The 21,119-nt window shown below is 38.7% G+C and overlaps 1 protein-coding gene across 2 annotated transcripts in view; it reads right to left on the minus strand.

The window, feature by feature from the left end:
• The window catches only part of CCDC146 (coiled-coil domain containing 146), a 135,606-nt gene that overhangs the window by 102,133 nt on the left and 12,354 nt on the right, over positions 1 to 21,119 (minus strand). For both annotated transcript variants that reach the window (XM_061165166.1, XM_061165165.1), the window contains exon 2: positions 9,332 to 9,501. In XM_061165166.1, the coding sequence (XP_061021149.1) occupies positions 9,332 to 9,490 (159 nt within the window). In that variant the 5' untranslated portion in view covers positions 9,491 to 9,501. The remainder of the gene's footprint in view (positions 1 to 9,331; positions 9,502 to 21,119) is intronic.

Raw genomic sequence — 21,119 nt, forward strand, 5'->3', positions numbered from 1 at the left:
TTCCCATAATCCTAATGTAAATTTCCAATCTTTATAAATAGACACAAGCCATGTTAATACCCCAAATGTTTAATGTATTCCAAGCATGATCCATGATCTTCTTCCATACTATAAAGACTTTAAAATTTCTATCTTGCTGTTAAAGTAAAAAACAAAACACTTTATGGGGAAAATGGAACCTATCTGTATTGTTTAATAAATTATTAGTCTGTTGAAAGTTTCTTGACAGCCAAACAAAATCCTGAAGAATTATTCTTGCAAGCCTACCTAGATGTTTGAAGGAAAAGTAAAAAGATTCCAAAAACTATAAGACTTGTAGAAACATTTTTAAAAGAAATTTATAGTTGGTTTTTTTTTAGTGCATACCCTCTAAGCACAGCTATGAGTGAGGTGTGATAACTAAGAAAGGGTAGGGAAACCAAAGAGAAATATTTAAATGGAGAGTAAAAATATTTATCTTTATTTTTTCTTTTAATATACAGTTTACTTTAAAAGTAAATTTGTAAAATCCTAAAATAGCAGTGTTTAAATGTGTGACTGTCAAGTGAAGCATGTCAGGTGAAATGTGCATCAGTGTTGGAGACAGGAGGCTAGGTTGCATGCCTGGCTCTGTATCTGCCTCGCAGTGCAAGGCAGGGCAAGCCTCAGCCTTTCAGAACCTTTAAGTGGAAATAATGATATCTCAAACTTCTTTATGGAATTATTATGAAAATTAAATTACATACTTGAAACTGCCTTGCCTATAAGCTCCTTGGGGTGGGGGGGATATCTTACATTTTCTTCTTTGTAACCAGTTACTTGATTAATTAGTTCATGTATGAAAGAAGTAGAAAACATTATCTCTACACTCTAACAGAATTTTGTATTATACACAGATTCACACTTTTACTTCCTTACTGTTTTTGTCCGGTGTTCACACTGCCCCTTGTGTCTCCCAAATGCTCTGTGCTACTTTTTCTCTGTCCGTTGGTTAAATCAGGTCAAAGACTTAACAATGATTGGCATAAAAATTATTTTTAAGAAATGAAAGGAGTTGCTGACAAGTTCTGATGAAAAGCAAAAGAGCCAAAAGGCTCAGGCAAGATACACTCGTGTTTTGGTTTGGCTCTGGGCATTCAGACAAGAATGATTTTATGACTTCCAAAGCTTGGAAAAGCTCAATATCTGACACTGACATTTGACAACCAAGTTGACCCTTGGAAATCAGTGCTACTTTACATAACCACGTACAGATTAAAAGTAGAAATTTTGACTTGGGGAACACCATGAAAGCTATCACTTAAATTAAGCCTGAATGTGCAACAGGCATGATGCTTTGAACAAAGAGACACACACTATTTGTTAACAATATTTTAAAATACTAAATATTTACTGCTTATCTCTGTGCAAGATCTTGAGCCAGGTCCTGTTTAGCACATGGTCCTTGCCATAGTGTTAGAAGAGAACAATTGCGTATAGCTCATCAGAGGGTATAACTTGGTACAGTCTTTTCAGAAAGTCATTTGAAAGTCTTTCTCAGCATCAGGGACCCGGTGAGTCGGTGCTTCCCATCAGGGGGCCAAAGGATTGGAGCTTCAGCTTCAACATAGTCCTTCCAATAAATATTCAGGGTTGATTTCCTTTAGGATTGATTGGTTTGATCTCCTTGCTTCCAAGAGACTCTCAAGAGTCTTCTCCAAGGCCACAATTGGAAAGCATCAATTCTTCGGTGCTCACCCTTCTTTATGGTCCAACTCTCACATCTGTACATGATTACTAGAAAAAACATAGCTTTGACTGTAGAGACCTTTGTCAGCCAAGTGATGTCTCTGTTTTTTAACATGCTGTCTAGGCTTATCATAGCTTTTCTTCCAAGGAACAAGCATTTTTTAATTTCATGGCTACAGTTACCGTCTGCAGTGATTCTGGAGCCCAAGAAAATATAATCTTGCACTGTTTCAACTTTTTCCCCATCTATTTGCCTTGAAGTGATGGGACAGAATGGCATGATCTTAGTTTTTTGAATGTTGAGTTTTAAGCCAGCTTTTTCACTCTCTGCTTTCACTTTCATCAAGAGATCCTTTAGTTCCTCTTTGCTTCCTGTCATTAGAGTGCTATTTCTCCCAGCAATCTTAATTCCAGCTTGTGATTCATCCAGCCTGGCATTTTGCATGATGTACTCTGCATGTAAGTTAAATAAGCAGGGTGACAATATACAGCTTTGATGTACTCCTTTCCCAATTTTGAACCAGTCTGTTGTTCCATGTCGTGTTCTAACTGCTGCTTCTTGGCCTGCATACAGGTTTCTCAGGACAGGTAAGGTGGTCTAGTATTCCCATCCCTTTCAGAATTTTCCCCACTTTGTTGTGATCCAGACAGTCAAAGGCTTTAGCATAATCAATGAAGCAGAAGTAGATGTTTTTCTGGAATTCTCTTGCTTCCTCTGTGATCCAACAGATGTTCACAATTTGATCTCTGGTTTTTCTGCCTTTTCTAAATCAGCTTGTACATCTGGAACTTCTTGGTTTACATACTGCTGAAGTCTTGACTTGAATGATTTTGAGCATTACCTTGCTAGCATGTGAAATGAGCACAAATGTACAAAGTTTGAACATTCTTTGACATTGCTCTTCTTTGGGATTGGAATGAAAACTGATCTTTTCCAGTCATGTGGCCACTGCTGAGTTTTCCAAATTTGCTGACAAATTGAGTGCAGCACTTAACAGCATCATCTTTTAGTATTTGAAATAGTTCAACTGGAATTTCATCACCTCCACTATCTTTGATGCTTCCTAAAGCCCACTTGACTTCACACGCTAGGATATGTGGCTCTAGGTGAATGACTACATCATCATGGTTATCCGGGTCATTAAGACCTTTTTTCTACAGTTCTGTGTATTCTTGTCACCTCTTCTTAATCTCTTCTGCTTCTCTTAGGTCCTTGCCATTTCTGTCCTTCATTGTGCCCATCTTTGCATGAACTGTTCCCTTGGAATCTCTAATTTTCTTGAAGAGATCACCGGTCTTTCCCATTCTATTGTTTTCCTCTATTTCTTTGCATTGTTAGTTTAGGAAAGCTTTCTTATCTCTCTTTGCTATTCTTTGGAACTCTGCATTGAGTTGGGTATATCATTCCCTTTCTCCTTTGTCTTTCACTTCTTTTCTCAGCTATTTGTAAGGCTTCCTCAGACAACCACTTTGCCTTCTTGCATTTCTTTTTCTTGGGGATGGTTTTGATCACTGCCTCCTGTACAGTGTTACAAACCTCCATCCATAGTTCTTCAGGCACTCGCTACCAGATTTAATCCCTTGAATCTATTCATCACCTTCACTGTATAATCATAAGGGGTTTGATTTAGTTCATGCCTGAATGGCTGAGTGGTTTTCCATACTTCCTTCAATTTGGGCCTGAATTTTGCAATAAGGAGTTCATGATCTGAGCCACAGTCAGCCTCAGGTCTTGTTTTTGCTGACTGTATAGAGCTTCTCCATCTTCAGCTGCTAAGAACATAATCAATCTGATTTCAGCACTGACTTTTGGTGATGTCCATGTGGATAGTCATCTCTTGGGTTGTTGGAAGAGGGTCTTTGCTATAACCAGCATGTTCTCTTGACAAAAATCTGTTAGCCTTTGCCCTGCTTCATTTTGTACTCCCAAGGCCAAACTTGCCTGTTACTCTAGGTAACTCTTGACTTCCTACTTTTATATTCCAATCCCCTATGATGAAAAAGACATATTTTTTTGGTGTCCTTGTATGTCTTCATAGAACTGGTCAACTTCAGCTTCTTCTGTTTAGTGGTTGGGGCATAGATTTTGATTACTGTGATGCTGAATGGTTTGTCTTGGAAATGAACCAAGATAATTCTGTTGTTTTTGAAATTGCACCCAAGTACTGCATTCTGGACTTTTTTTGGCTCAAAGGGCTACTCCATTTCGTCTAAGGGATTCTTGCCCACAGTAGTAGATATTTCATGATATCAACTAAAGTTGAATATAAGCCTAAACTATGACACAGGAACCCCAGTCCTAGGTATACACCTAAGATAAATGACTTCATAAATATAAAGCATGCACAAGGATGATCATGGTACTATGATTCCATTCATATGATTTTTTAAAAGAGGAAAAACTAATATGTAGTGACAAGTCAGAATAGTGGCTAACTTTGGTGGGAGCAATGACTTGGAAGAGTTTCAAGGGACACCACTGAGTTGCAGGAAATACATTTTCATGTCAGTGTGAATATGGCATGAATGAAGAAGAGATAAATTCAAGAAAAAGTTAATGGAGATATTTAACTCTCAAACTGATAAAGAGAACACAGGAGGAGAATTAGGATTGGGAGAATAATGAATTTAGTGCTGAACATGTTGGTTAATGGCATACGTAAAAAAGTGCTATACCCTGAGTATTTGTGACATTTACTGAATATATGTTACACCTTAACAAAACATTTTTTAAATAAAAGTTTTCAACAGGACAAGAAGAGTCTGTAGAGTGTCAGTCCTGATCATTAGGCAGCCATGGCAGGGTTGAGGAGCAGGTGTCCAGAGTTAACCCACACAATCCATTGATGTGACTTCATTTCCAAGCACCACTTTGAACATTAATCCCAAAGAGTGAATTTAACACAATGTAGTCCCTGCCCTTTTAAGTCTTACTGTTTAATGTGATCATAATATCAATGAGGAATTAAATCTGCTATGCAAAATACTGCATGATGAGAAGATATTCAATACATATCTGTTAATGATCCTGTACCAAGTGAAAGTTACAGCCTACAAATGCCATAAGAATTGATAGGTTGGAGAAAATACTGTGTGCTGGCTGCTCAGATACAGTTTCTTGAAGGACGTGGGAACTAAGCCAGATTCTAAAAGGTTAGGAACCGATGCAGGGTTGCAAGGTGTGGCCTCTGCAAGTGTTTCATCTGATTTCTTTTTAGTGAGAGTAGCATAGTCTTTCAAGAGGCAACATGAATAGGAGAATTATGGACAGCCATGATCTTGCATCATGCTTTGTGACTATGTTGCTAGTTTCCTAGCCATCTAAATATGGGAGACTCCATACTAAGAGGAGTAACATAAACAGAAGATCATGAGGGCCTATGTGAACTATTAGATTGCAAAAGTAGTTTGGGCCCAAAGCGCAGAGTGCTATGATTGTGGAACACATTCTGTAAGCAATGTTAGATGAGAGCATGACATCCATGTTTTACAATTAAGTAGCACTGGGCCAATTGTATGACTAGCGTTAGCAACAATAAATGTGTAAGCAACTTCTGGTTCTTTCAATGAGATACCAAGCATCTGGATCTTTAGAAGTGGATTTCTGACTGCTTTCTTTCAGAACTTTTGTTATTCTGCAGAGTCAACTTCTGTTTGGACAACTGAAGGAGGAAGGCTTATATAGAATAGGTTAAAAAATTGTAAGACTTGGGAATCTTAGACTTCTGATTCTTAGAAAATAAAACTAGATGCCAATAGGAATAACCTCAGGGGTGTTTATTAAGGAAATAAAGTTGTTTGAAGCCAGTAGTTCACTCTGCAAGATTTTGCTGGCTTAAAAAAAAAAAAAGAGTTCTCAGGCAGTAAAATCACTGGTGTAAATACTACTTAAAACAGTTGGACAGTTCTTTGACCTTATAATCAAAGGTATCCACTATATTGGGGGGGGGGTCATACCCAATGATTAATAGCTATAATTTGTGCATACATGACTATTAACAGATTCTTGAAATATTTAATGAATTGTTACCTTGAAGAGCAATATTCAGGAGAAGTTGTCCTAAGTTCTCCTTTGACGTTACAAAGCAAACATTTCCTGTTTCTTTATCTGTGGCTTAAAAAATTTGACTATAATTTTTATCGTTAGCACAACCTTTGGTAGAAATAAACCGTTCCCTTATTTGATAGAATTATTAGGAATAGTGGTATGAAAGTAGAAATACTATTTCAAAGACATATGATAGATTTTATTAGAAATAGAGAACCCTGATCATTTGAAAATATTAAGAGATATAAACTCATCATTATAAATATATAAAGATACAGATAGAAATATATATAAATTTGTGTAGAATAAATATATTTATGTGCCTATTTCCTATCTCTAAGAGTACTTAGAAGCAATGACAGTCCAGTAGCAGTGAATACATCCAGCACTGAGATCTTAGTTTTCAAATATTGTTCTCCTCTGAAAAGGGAACTAGAAATCCTTCGAGAAATGGCTGATCCTAGAGTTGGAGCAAAGAAAATGTAAGATGAACCTGCAATATATTCTTATGACAGAAAGTTAAAAAGTACATAAAGAATCTTAAGAACATGTCAAAAGGGTAAGTGAGCCTTCTTGAGAGAGTTACACTGGCCAAATCTGGGACAATTGAAGTATCAAAATGAATAATGGCAATGATGGATTATAACTCACTGAGTAGAATAAGAACTCATAAGTTCACCCTGATGGATGGATGGACGGATGGATGGATACAGGAAAGAAGAGAACATTCTACCTTACAGTAGGAAGCCGACTAATAAGTGTAGAAGAAATGATGGAATAAGAAACTTGCCATTTTGCAGCCATCATCATAATAATAATTAATTTTGGCAAGAATCATCAGAGATGTAAAACTAGTACGTGAAAATTTTAGCAGAGCAGGATACTTAAATGGAAGCAATATAATCCCAGCTGCTGCTGCTGCTAAATCGCTTCAGTCGTGTCCGACTCTGTGCGACTCCATAGACGGCAGCCCTCCAGGCTCTGCCGTCCCTGGGATTTTCCAGGCAAGAACACTGGAGTGGGTTGCCATTTCTTTCTCCAATGCATGAAAGTGAAAAGTGAAAGTGAAGTCGCTCAGTAGTGTCCAACTCTTCTCGACCCCGTGGACTGCAGCCTACTAGGCTCCTCCATCCTTGGGATTTTCCAGGCAAGTGTACTGGAGTGGGGTGCCATTATAATCCCAGCTAAGTTAGTTCAAATCCTAAAAGATGACACTGTTGAAGTGCTGCACTCAGTATGTCAGTAAATTTGGAAAACTCTACAGTGACCACAGGACTGGAAAAGATCACTTTTCATTCCAATTCCAAAGAGGGGTAATGCCAAAGAATGTTCAAACTACCATACAGTTGTGCTCAATTCACATGCTAGCAAAGTAAAGCTCAAAATCCTTCTAGCTGGGCTTCAGCAGTATGTGAACTGAGAACTTCCAGATGTACTGACTGGGTTTAGAAAAGGAGAGAGATCAAATTGCAAACATCTGCTGGATCACAGGAAAAGCAAGGAAATTAAAAAAAAAAAAAATCTGCTTCTTTGACTACGCTAAAGCCTCTGCTGTGGATCACAACAAATGGTGGAAAATTCTGAAAGGGACAGGAATACCAAACCTGTCTCCTGAGAAACCTGTATGCAGGTCAAGAAGCAACAATTAAAACCAGACATGGAACAACTAACTGACTGATTCCAAATTGGGAAAGGACTACAATAAGTCTGTATATTGTCACTCTGCTTATTTATGCAGAGTACATTATGTGAAATGTTGGGCTGAAAGAATCACAAGCTGGAATCAAGACTGCCAGAAGAAACATCAACAGCCTTAGATATGCAGATAATATCACTCTAATGGCAGAAAGTGAAAAGGAGCTAAGGAGCCTCTTGATGAAAATGAAAGAAGAGAGTGAAATGGCTGGCTTAAAACTTGACATTTAAAAAACAAAGATCATAGCATCTGGTCCCATCACTTCATGGCAAATAGATGGAGTAAAAATCAAAGCAGTGACAGATTTTCTTTTCTTGGGCTCCAAAGTCACTGTAGACAGTGACTCAGCCATGAAATTAAATGTGCCTGCTCCTTGGAAGAACAGCAGTTTAAAAGGCAGAGATAACACTTTGCTGACAGGTTCATACAGGCAAAACTATGGTTTTTACAGTAGTCATGTATGGATGTGAGAGTTGGACCATAGAGAAAGCTGAGTGCCAAAGAATTGATGCTTTCAAATTATGGTGCTAGAGAAGACTCTTGAGAGTCTCTTGGACTACAGAGAGATCAAACCAGTTGATCTCAGTCCTGAATATTCATTGGAAGGACTGATGTTGAAGCTCCAATACTTTGGCCACCTGGTGGGAAGAGCCAACTCACTGGAAAAGACCCAGATGCTGGGAATGATCGAAGGCAAAAGGAGAAAAGGGCAGCGGAGGATGAGATGGTTAGATAGTATTACCAACTCAATGGACATGAATTTGAACAAACTCTGGGAGATAGTGAAGGGCAGGGAAGCCTGGTGTGCTGCAGCCCATGGGGTTGCAAAGAGTTGGACATGACATAGTGACTGAATGACAACAAAGAAGATACTTAAATAGCCTCAGATTATCTCCCCATAGGGCCTTATTAATTTCAAGATGAAAAACAATTACTTTATAGAAAAGAAAGCTAGAAGTCACCACCTTAACCAAGTGATAAAAGCTGAAAACATGAGTAATGGGACAAACTGACATCAGCTGTTCCTGATATGTGGTTTATATGTATATGTAAAACAAAAGCTCAACAATTGTTGTAGCAATTATTCAAAACATTTACACCAACAAAATATTTGGGTGGGGATTTACTTTTGCTTCTGGTTTTAAGTAAACTCTGATTTTACCCAAAGATTTTTTTTAGCTTATTTTTATTATTACTATCAATTTTCTTAGATGTTTTATTCAGTTATATTCATGTAAAGTTAGGAGTCCAGAATTCATATGTCCTCTAAACTCTTTTCTCAAGTACAGCTCTCAAAATTGACAAGTTGCTATGTGGTCAGTTATTATTAAAGAAAACACTCTCCTCATTTTGGGGTATTTCCTAACTGTTCATCTTATTTTTTAAAAAGTCAGACAGAAATGTAGCAAAAATCATATTCCCTGTTTTGCTTCTCTGCTAATAGAAAACAGTATATTTCAGTGCTCTTCTAAAGTAACTACATTTAGTTAACTAAATGTATGTTCTGTCTATCATTATAAGACAAAACCTTTTATCTTCATTTTATTGAAGTAGTCTATCCAACAATGAAAGAAATCTCTCTTAATTAATTTACCAACAGACAGAATGCACTTAAGTCGTTGCATGTATGTAAAGACTTATTATGCCTTCAAAGTATCAGAACCTACACTACTGCATTAGTCCAGGATTATATGATAGGCTTTTGGAAGAGAAGGTAGGGACTATTTTAAAGAGCTTCAAATAGTATGTATCACACACAGATTACATATAATAAATTATTTTGATAATGATATTAACTTCATCTGAATTTTTAAGTAGGTAAGGAGGCAAGTTTCATTGTAGTAATTTATAAAGAGAGTAATAAATAAATATATATGTACCTCATGCAGACAAATGAAAGCTGGAGTTGTAGATAAATCAACAAATCGCTCATCTTGGATATTAATTGTGGGTGCAATGGCATAAATGGGGTCTTCTTGAGCCTTTCCGCCTTTCTCCTCTTCCTTTTCTTGTTCTGTGTCTGTGGTACTGTCTTCCATTTTTCACAATTCTAAAATAAAATCATTCCATAGTTAGCTATTTATGGATATCTTCAGTTATAAAGTAAAATTAATGGAGGATAGGATAATAAAAGCAATTAGAGTAATCTGTTCAATGAAATTATAGATCAGGAAACTTAGCTACAATCACATTACTATAAAAGGCTACTTTGTTGCAAAGATGCTCTCCATTGATACACTCAAAGCAATTATTTCATTAATTGGAAAAAATAATTAGTAACTAGAATTTAGGTTCCATGAAGGCAGAAAATAAACCTAATTTTGTTCACTGAGTATTGTAGTAGGCACTCAATTACTATTCATTGACTGGATTAATAAACAGAACCTTTATCCTTAAAATATAGCACAAAGTTAATTCAAAGTATTTTTGGAAACATAAAAAACAACACCCTGCAGTGCTCCACTCTGCCTTGGGCATGCACTTGTGCACAAGGCCCCCGGGCTAATTGCTCGATACCCACACTGCCTGCTGCCGCCACTGCTCAGGCCCGTATGCTTGTGCACGCTGACACGTGGCCCGTCTCTGTGCTCATGGGCATGTGCTCAACTGTTCCATCAGACTCCACTTACAAAATATAAGCTCAAAATAAAATTACTAAGTATTTCAAGCTGGTGACACCAGAACATTAAACCAAGTACAGGCCCCTCCAAAAGTGGGTCATTTTATCACTGCACAGGTCACACATCCTTGAAAACAGCCTTGTTTATTGATCACTGATTTGCTCATGTAGTCAAGTGGACATAGAGTCATTTCTAAAAGGACCCCTGTGTTGGCTAGCAAGGTCTCTATTGGTTCACTTTGATGGCATTGGGATGGCGGCTCCTCTGAGAGCTGGTAAGAGGCCTCCATTGCATAGGAGAACGCCAATCTAACCTGCTCTTTTGATCTCCACATTTGTGAATGTGCACTCAACAGAAGAGCATGCCTGCTTTCTTCTCTTACTAGACAGGATAACTTCAACTGTCAGAATTTCTTTTTGCTTTAATTTTTAAAAAATTTTTATACAATTTTTAAAAGTTACTCTCCATTTTCACTTATTACAAAATATTGGTTATATTCCTCATGTTGTATAATACATCCTTGGGCCTATGTTACACCCAACAGTTTGTACCTCCCTGCTGGTAATCACTCGTTTGTCTATATATTTATGAGTCTATTTCTTTTATATTATATTCATTAGTTTGTTGCATTTTTTAGATTCCACATGTAAGTGATATCATACAGTATTTATCTTTTTTGTTTGACTTATTTCACTTAGTGTAATGCCCTCCAAGTCCATCCTTGTTGCTGCAGATGGCAAAATTTCATTCTTTTTTATGACTGAGTAGTATTCCACTCTGGAGAAGGCACTGGCACCCCACTCCAGTACTCTTGCCTGGAAAATCCCATGGATGGAGGAGCCTGGTAGGCTGCGGTCCATGGGGTCGCTAAGAGTCGGACACGACTGAGCAACTTCACTTTCACTTTTCACTTTCATGCATTGGAGAAGGCAATGGCACCCCACTCCAGTGTTCTTGCCTGGAGAATCCCAGGGACGGGGGAGCCTGGTGGGCTGCCGTCGATGGGGTCGCACAGAGTTGGACACGACTGAAGTGACTTAGCAGCAGCAGCAGCAGCAGCAGCATTCCACTGAGGAGTATTCTCCATCTTCTTTATCCGTTCATCTGCTGATATACATTTAGGTGGTTTCCATATCTTGGCTGTTGTAAGTAGTGCTGCAGTGAACATTGGGGTGCATGTATTTTTTTGAATTAGTGTTTTTTCAGATATATACCAAGGAATGGAATTGCTGGGTCACATGGTAGTTCTATTTTTAGTTTTTTGATGAAGCCCCCATTCTGTTCTCCACAGTGACTGCACCAATTTACATTCCCATCAACAGTGTAGGAGGGTTCCCCGTTTTTCCACATCAATGCCAGATCATGTTACTTATGGTCTTTTTGATGTTAGCCATTCTGACAAGTGAGGTGATATCTCATTGTAGTTTTGATTTGCATTTCCCTGATGATTAGCGATATTGAGCATCTTTTCATGTGCATTTTGGCTGGCCATCTACATTTCCTCTTTGGTTAAACGTGTTTTCAGGTCTTCTGCCCATTTTTTGATGGATTGTTTTATTTGATGTCGAGTTGTATGAGATATTTATATATGTTGGATATTAATTCCTTATTGGTCATATCACTTGGAAATATTTTCTCCCATTCAGTAGGCTGTCTTTTCATTTTGTTGATGGTTTTCTTTGCTGCACAAAAGCTTTAGGTTTAATTAGGTTCGATTTATTTTTGCCTTTATTTCCTTTACTTTAGGAGAGGGTCCAAAAATATACTGCTGCTTTATGTCAAAGAGTGTTCTGCCTATGTAATTTTAAGGTTTTGTTGAGCACGTATCACCTCTCATGTCTATGTTATCCCTACTCTGATGATAGGGATTCTCCTTCCTTTAATGTGGAAAATATGTTCTAAAATATGAATCTAGATGGCATGGTAGGCTCTGATTCCTGAACTTATTAAAGTGGTCACAGGCATATCACTGATTCATTGTTTTCTCCTCTCTAAAATGGAAGTGATAGTAACTAATTTTTCTATTTCATAAAGAAAATGCATATTAGATGTAATAATGCCTCTGGACTTCTAGCTTCCACTCTACTATCTCAGTTTTCTGCCGCAGCCATAGACCGCACACGCACTTGCCTTCCTCCTCTCGCTACAAAAACACGTCACAGGTGTAGCGTGTAACTCCATCGTGAAGTGCTGAATGTCTGGCTGTTTTTCTTTATGTGATATTAATAGTAATTGATATTGTTTGGACTGCCCCTTCTTTAACACACACACACACTTTTAATGCCATAATACAGTTTTTTAAAAAATAGAACCTGTTATTATTAAGGTATCACAACCTTAGTTTATTGTTTAAGTCTTCAGGGAACTGGAAATGGCTTGATGACATATCTAGATTTGTGTTAATAAGCTAAAATATGTATGTTCAATCATTTCATGGATGAAAAATGTTTAGGGCTTTCCCCAACAAAACATTTTCTTCAGAAAATCAGGTCATAACTGTTATTTTCAGCTTTTTATTTTAGCCTTTTCTTTAAGAAATAAGTCAAACATAACCATAGTAACTTCAACAAATAACAATTCATGAGTAATTTTGTTTTATCTAAACCTTTCACTTTCCCTCTCCACTCTCCATATTATTTTGAAGCAAAACCTAGACATCTAGACTTAATAATACATACTGAAGAACTCCCTAAATATCTTTGTATATTTGTAGAGATAGTTCTCATTTCATTTCACAGCTGCAAGGCACACCTTTGCATAGGTATGCCACAAGCTATTCAAATAATCCCTTATTTATAAATATATGGAATGTTTTCAGTTTTCTGCTATTACAGTTTTGCAAAGTAAAGTACACCAATTTATTTAAAAGTATATTTTCAAGGCTCTTGGAATCTTTATAATCCAGATGGCATTAACCTGGAAATGGAAGCTCAGGCTATCTTTTCAGAGCATGGCACCTTTAAATACAGTACAGCTTACCTGGGCAACGAAAGAAGATGCCATACCGAATTTGCACAAATTCCTGAGTCTGTTGATGTTTTCAGGCTCTATTATCTTGAAAACAGTCTAAATAATTTATGGCAGGTAAGACATTTTACATAGGAAAGCAACTAAAGGACACTAATTGAATTCTGATAGACATTATCAGACAAAGTTCAACCTTTAGAAAAGAAAGGGAGAGTAAGAAAGTAAAAAAACACAAGACAGGCAAGTGCAAAAGTCTCATGTGAATTAAATATAAAACACTAATCAATCTAGTTAAATATAGTGACAGAAAGCCTTTAAGTAGATACCAAAGTTTAATAGACAAAAAAAATTCAAGGATTAGTTAATATAGCAAAGCCCATTGTACTAATATTATCATGCTGCAGTCAATATTAATTGAGAGCCATAAATATAACAACAATATATACTCGCAGGCCACAGTGATATAAACAAGAGAATATTTATAAAACTTCTAAACGCCTGGTGTAAGAACTATATAGCTATCAAGTATAGTGATTCTAGAGCCATATATCTCCATAATACCTAAATCAATCAAGCAAACATTTATTGAGTTGTTTTATGAAGATCAAGAGTCTACAAAGGTGCAAGCGATTTACAATCTAAAGAGGAATGAATGCAGGGAAATAATTTCTCTGTCATACAAGATAAGTTACAATCAGTCATTTCAATAGCGTCCGGTTCTCTGCGACCCCATGGACTACAACATGCTAGGCTTCCTTGTCCATCACCAACTCCCAGAGCTTGCTTAGACTCATGTCCATTGAGTTGGTGATGCCATCCAACCATCTCAGCCTCTGTCGTCCCCTTCTCCTCCTGCCTTCAATCTTGCCCAGCATCAGGGTATTTTCCACTGAGTCAGTTCCTTGCAAAGGTGGCCAAAGTATTGGAACTTCAGCTTCAACATCAGTCCTTCCAATGAATATTCAAGACTGATTTCCTTTAGGATTGACTGACTTGATCTCCTTGCAGTCCAAGGGACTCTCAAGAGTCTCCTCCAGCACCACAGTTTGAAAGCATTAATTCTTTGGCACTCAGCTTTCTTTATGGTTCAACTCTCACATGCATACATTAAAACCATAGCTTTGACTATATGGACCTTTGTCAGTAAAGTAATGTCTCTGCTTTTTAATATGCTGTCTAGGTTTGTCGTAGCTTTTCTTTCAAGGAGCAAGCGTCTTTTAATTTCATGGCTGCAGTCATCATCTGCAGTGATTTTGGAGCCCAAAAAATAAAGTCAGCCACTGTTTGTATTGTTTCCCCATCTGTTTGCCATGAAGTGATGGGCAGATGCCATGATCTTTGTTTTTTGAATGTTAAATTTTAAGCCAACTTTTTCACACTCCTCTTTCACTTTCATCAAGAGTCTTTTTAGTTCCTCTTTGCTTTCTGCCATAAGGGTGGTGTCAGCTGCATATCTGAGGTTATTGATATTTCTCCCAGCAATCTTGATTCTAGCTTGTGCTTCATCCAGTCCAGCATTTCACATGATGTACTCTGCATATAAGGTAAATAAGCAGGGTGACAATATATAGCCTTGACATACTTCTTTCCCAATTTTGAACCAGTCCATTTTCCATGTCCTGTTCTAACTGTTCTTCTTGATCTGCATACAGATTTCTCAGGAGGCAGGTAAGGTGGTCTAGTATTCCCATCTATTTAAGAATTTTCTACAGTTTGTGGTGATCCACACAGTCATAGACTTTAATGTAGTCCATGAAGATAAAATAAACCTAAATAAAAAGCAGTTTTCTTAGAAATGTAGGTAAGGCTTAAAAAGAAACTTGTATCCTAGAATTTAGATTTTAATCTATATGTATTGGGAGCCATTACATTTTTTGCAGAGAGGAGTTATCTGAATTTGTAAAGATGTTGCTGGCAGTGAGAAGAATGGTCTGGAAAGGGTGTGAATTTGGAGGCAAGGAAACAATTTAGAGGCTTTGAGCCAGTCCCTGTGCTATGGGTAGCAGGTGGATGCCATAGTGAGCAAAACCAGACAAGTCCCTGACCTCAGGGAGGTTCACAGACTGGTAAGCAAGATGGCAATTAATCACAGAATCACAGAGATAAATATAAAAATTATGAGTAACTGAAAGAGGTGCTGAGAAAGCATGGATGCAGAAGCAGGGTTATGGGGCAACTACATGTTCCCAGTGAGTGCCATTCGCAGGGAAAATTCTGCAGTGAAGAAACCCTGACTGGAAGGTTAGGTACTGAGCAGTACCAAGGCAGCGCCATGCTATACTATAGGAGCCGGAGGAGAGAGGCCGTGGCTGTATGAGGCTTTCTAGAAGGGAAAGGACAAGCACTGAGCTTTGACACAGAAAAACAAAAGGCTGCTGAAGGAGGAAGGAAGAAAAGTAAAAGCTTTAGTCCCATTGCAGAAAAACACTGAACTCCTCTATTATTCACACTTCACCTCGGGGCTAAAAGACAGAGCCAAAACAGGAAGCTTCCCCAAGAATAATTAAGCAATAAACATTGCAGGGCATGCCTTGTTTTGTAAGATACACCACTACTTCCTCTTCCCTAAAGCTAAAGAGGTGATCATTTTGTCTTGATATTGAACTGTTCAGGAAATTTGTCTTGATGTTTACAAGAAACACATGCAATAAACTGAAAACCCCGCACACCAGAGAATGGGCAGGATACACGAATGATACACGAATGATGTGACTTTGAAGGTAAAATGGCAGTGCTTGCATCAAAATAGATGTAGCAGGAAACCACCATATTGCCTTTTGATATCACTAGTCACTAAACAGGCATACACTTTGCTTATCTTAGAATAGTGAGGTGTGATGTAAAGTCAAACATAGTATTTCTTTGTCCCACACAGAACCTGGGCATTAATTTTCATAATTTAGCATTCTTTAATTGCCCTGGAAACATAATCACATGCTCCTTTCCCCATCACCCACTGCTACAAAAGGTTAGTTACATGAACATTTCTATAATAATTCAGAGCTAGACCTCTTGGAAGACGGGAAAAGTCTGGGACACCTAATTTTTTGTTGTTTCAGTTTCCTATATTTATTAAAAAACATAGAAATGTCAAAATGGGGTTAAAAAACGGTGGTATATTTAAAGTTGTAGGGCAAGTGCCTCTCAATCCTGTCAGTGTATCTCTGTGATTATACATGTATTCTCTTCTGAAGGTAACATTAAAGTCCACATTGAAGGCTTTTCTTTCTGAGAGGCCTCTGGTTCACAGTGTGACAGGCTCAGAATACTGGGCAGCCAACCCAACACGCAGCCTGCAGTCACCTCGGATCCAATTAATTCAGCAATAACAACAACAAGATCATTATCAGATATTAAGACATTGGCAGTCTTAAATGCAACAGATACAATTATTGAACTTATTCATGTCTAGGTACTTTATTCTATGTACAATTATATAGTACCCATTAGTACCATGCAAAGACAAGATTAGACTTGAAAGTTTTTTTTATTAATAACATATAGATACAGATTTCAGGTCATGTTTTTAAGAAAAGGGAATAGAAAAGCTTTGTCATTCAAAGACCCAGCAAATCAAACCACAGTTTCTTTCTGTTCCTAAAAAAAATGAGAAAGAAAAAGAGCCACTCAAAAAAGAATCTTGGAAAAAACCCCACAAAAAACCATTCTTGCACAGAAAATAAATAAATAAAACCACTGCAGTCAGTAGCGGAGAAGGCAATGGCAACCCACTCCAGTACTCTTGCCTGGAAAATCGCATGGACGGAGGAGCCTGGTAGGCTGCAGTCCATGGGGCTGCTAAAAGTCAGACACCGACTGAAGTGACTTAGCAGCAGCAGCAGTCAGTAGATAAAATCTGGTTCATAATCAAAGTGTTAAACTAATAATGTGGCTTGGACATCCTTTAATTAAAAACATTTCATACACTTAAAAGAAAACAAAACTCTTGAGAGGAAGCTCCAAGTGCATATCTAAACTTTAAAGTAAATGTTCACAGTATTAGAGAGTTAAGTCTTAAATGATAATGTATGCATGTATAATCAATGAAGAGGGCTTCCCAGATAGCTCAGTGGTAAAGAATCTGCCGGTCAATGCAGGAAACATGGGTTTGATCTCTGGGTCTGGAAGATCCCCTGGAGAGGGAAATGGCAACTCACGCCAGAATTCTTGCCTGGGAAATCCCATGGACAGAGGAACCTGGTGAGCTACAGTCCATGGGGTCGCAAAAGTCGGACATGATTCAGTGACTAAACAACCACCACGACCAGTGAGGAGCCTGTTAACTGCCCATCATCGTAGAGAACCCAGGATTCTTACAGGATGAGCCCCCTTCTCTGGGATGGAAAGGTGCTGAGAGAGCTCTAGCCCCACTCCCAACTCATTTCACAGTCCTATCACCTCCTCCTGCACACTCCCACCCCAAACACAGAGATAAGAAAAGCTATCCTTTCTTTAAAACTTCCTGCTTTCTTCTTAGAAATCTGCACTGCTAAAAGGAGCTCTATGTTACTCATTTCTGAGTGGGTATAACATATTGGGTCATGATGGTGAGTACCATGAAGCTGACATGATTTTTGTCTCTGACACACCCTCCTGATTGCCCCCATCAGCGTGCAGATACTCTTGCCCAGTGGTCACTTACCTGTGCACCTAATTATAAGAACATTTATATGGTCCCTTACTATTTAAACAAAACTTTCCCTCATATTGTTTTACTTAATCCTTACAACAGCCATGTTCCATAAGAATAATTATCTCCATTTCATAGGTGAGGGAATTGAAGGTCAGAGAATATAAATGATGTGACTAAGATCAGACAGCAATAAATGACAGTATTTATTCAAACCCGTTTACTGCTCTAAATCCCTTAACCTTTTGCATTTTACTCTGTGGGACACTTGCCACGTTCTTAGAAAAGCCCTTGCCCCTAGGCCTCCCGTAGTGGAAAGCAGGATCAAGAACACAGGCAGGCTGATGGAATTTAACTTCTGTCACTACAAAGATGTAAGGCTAGGACCCCTTTGGGAAAGAGCAGGCCAGCAGAGTATAAATCAGTTAGAAATGAATTATTCTTGTAGAGCAGTGATTGTCAGTCCAAAAGGCCTTAAGACTGATCTGTGCAAAACCATGGAGTATAGAACTTGTTGTTATAGTTACAAATCAAAGGAATGTGTTCACATATACGAAGTATGACAAGAAATGCTGGATCTTACATCTGCAATAATTTACAATCAGTCTACAAGTTTGGTCAGGCTTCAGAAATTCAAAGAATGCCTGAGAGGTCCTATTGATCTCTCTAATAGTTTCCAAATAATTTAGTATTAAGCAGAGACTGAGTATCAAAGCCTGTGGGAGGTATGAAATGCCCAAGTATTTCTGGGCATTTCTGACATCTTCTGCCATCTTCTGCCAGTCTCCCAGAAGGTCTGTTAAACAGAGATTCTTACACATGTGCATACAATCTAGAATCCTCACATTGATGGCCATTCCTCACTCTTGCTATGAAAATGTCCATGGTTTTCAAATTCTATTATCTTGCTTGAATTAAAAAAAAAAAAATGATACCAGAAAGCACATGCATAGCATTCCAACATTTGCCTATCCTATCTAATCAGCCTTGCATACCTCTTCTATCATTTACACCTTTTCTCTTCCCCAGGTCACAGTCAGAAGAAACTGTGGGTCTGTTTCCTTAGCAAAGATGTTCATGAAATATGGGAGTGTCACTGCCTCCGAGCTTGCAAGAGCCCAGGTCTCTCCCTTCTTCCTTCTCCTTCTCTCTGTCCTCCCCCTTCTCCTGTTATTTCATCTAAGATTAGGATTAGTGTCTTTTACTTAGTCTACCAGGATGACAGAAAGGGCTAACAGATCAACTACTTGGAATTCGTCAGTGTGGGCTTATCTCATTCCTCCCCTCTTCCTATATAACCTTGGGCAAAACATTCAGCCTCTAAGTGGCTGTTTCCTTAACTGAAAGATGATTTAAGAGTTGTTGTGAAGATAAAATGGGACAGTGTATGTGAAGTCTCAGATTCAGCATATAGTCCTCAATAAAATGGCAGCCTCCTCCCATCTCTGCCTGGTTCCTTTGCTTTCATATACAATATGCCTTGGGTTATGTTTATAGGGAAAAAAATAAACAGAGGTCAGCCTGGGACTGCACCAAATTATTTCAGGAATCTATGGTCTGGAAAAGGCGACCTGGGTCCTCTTCAGCATGATTTTGTCCCAGAGCTCTCCTTAGGATTTGGTGTGAGAGTCCTGGTAAACCTAATCTTCAAATCCCACTGTGAGATGTTTAAATCTAGGATAAGAAAGACTATGTAGGATATTGGGTACTGGAGAAGCAGAAAGGGAGCAACTAAAAATTCTAAAAGTCTTTAAAACGATTATGTGTCAACTCTGAGTCACGGAAGAGCCAACTTTTTTTTTTTCCCCTAGATTTTATCTGTATTTCTTTTTGGTTGCACTGGGTCTTTGTTGCTGTATGTGGGCTTTCTCTAGTTGCAGAAAGCAGGGTCTATTTTCTAGTTTGGGTGCACAGGCTTCTCATTGCAGCAGCTTCTTTTGTTGCAGAGCATGGGCTCTAGGTGCGTGGGTTTTAGTAGGCGTGGTGTATGGGCTCCGTAGTTGTGGCTTGCAGGGCTTAGTTGCTCTGTGGTATGTGGGATCTTCCTGGACCAGGAATCAAACCCATGTCCCCTGCATTGGCAGGCAGATTCTTAACCACTAGACAACCAGGGAAGCCCTGTGGGAAGAGCCAACTTTACAGACAGTAAGTAAAGCAGTCAAGTTCCTTCTCCTATATTTAGAAATCTCACAGATTTCTATTTTCATTGCATGAGTATTTCCTGTTCACAGGTTTCCTCTGGTCCAAGGCAGATCTCTATTTTGGTCTTCCTCTCCCCAGGCAGCATCCCTTACTCAATTTCTTTCCTTTCTCTAAAGGCAAAGGTTTTTACATTGCTTATTATAGGGTTAGAAAGGCAGAGACATTAATTGCCAACAAAGGTTTGTCTAGTCAAAGCTATGGTTTTTCCAGTTGTCATGTACGGATGTGAGAGTTGGACCATAAAGAAAGCTGAGCGCCAAAGAACTGATGCTTTTAAACCATGGTGTTGGAGAAGACTCTTGAGAGTCCTTTGGACTGCAAGGAGATCAAACCAGTCCATCCTAAAGGAAATCAGTCCTGAATATTCATTGGAAGGACCGATGCTGAAGATGAAGCTTCAATACTTTGGTCATCTGATGGGAAGAGCCAACTCATTAGAAAAGACCCTGATGCTGGGAAAGATTGAAGGCAGGAGGAGAAGGGGACAGCAGAGGATGAGATGGTTGGATGGCATCACCAACTCAATGGGCCTAAGACTGAGCAAGCTCCGGGAGTTGGTGATGGACAGGGAAACCTGGAGTGCTGCAGTCCATGGGGTTGCAAAGAGTCAGACACAACTGAGCGACTGAACCAAACTGAACTGATAGGGTTAGAAGAATATTTAGCAAGACAATCTTCCTATTGTACATTGGAAGAGGAAATTGAAAATAAAATAAATCAAAGCACCTTCTTTCTGAGCTGGGGAACAAGGAGAGGTGGTGAGGAATCAAGCTGGCATGGTCCCCTGAGGCACTCTGTCCACCCATGATCAAGTTCAGGAAATGAGACAGTGAAACTTGGACTTTCCAAGACATCAGAGGGATAATGTGCCTCTCATGCCAAGTAGGACTTGGGGAAAGTGGCAAGTTTCCAGAGCCATCATCAGTCCTACCCTTTCATGTGATAAAGCAGAGAGGGTTGAAGAGATTTTAGAGTGGAATAGAAGAGGTGTTGAGGGTGACTGGGAGTGCCGCACCCCAAGAGCCCTTGGTGTTATGATAACAAGACATTACTTCAGAAAGTTCTGTGGATCATACAATTGAGCATCAGATGGGGATGTAGGATTCTCAGAAGATGCCAGCATGGAGGCCCACATAGGGGACCCAGGTGGATGCACATCTCAGGAGGAATCAGCATGGTCAGACACCACTAACTAGCAGCCACCCTGAACTACCTAACAACCCTGAACTTGGGTCTCATGCTCAGGAG

The sequence above is a fragment of the Dama dama genome, chromosome 18 (assembly GCF_033118175.1).
Source record: "Dama dama isolate Ldn47 chromosome 18, ASM3311817v1, whole genome shotgun sequence".
In the NCBI taxonomy this organism is placed as follows: domain Eukaryota; kingdom Metazoa; phylum Chordata; class Mammalia; order Artiodactyla; family Cervidae; genus Dama; species Dama dama.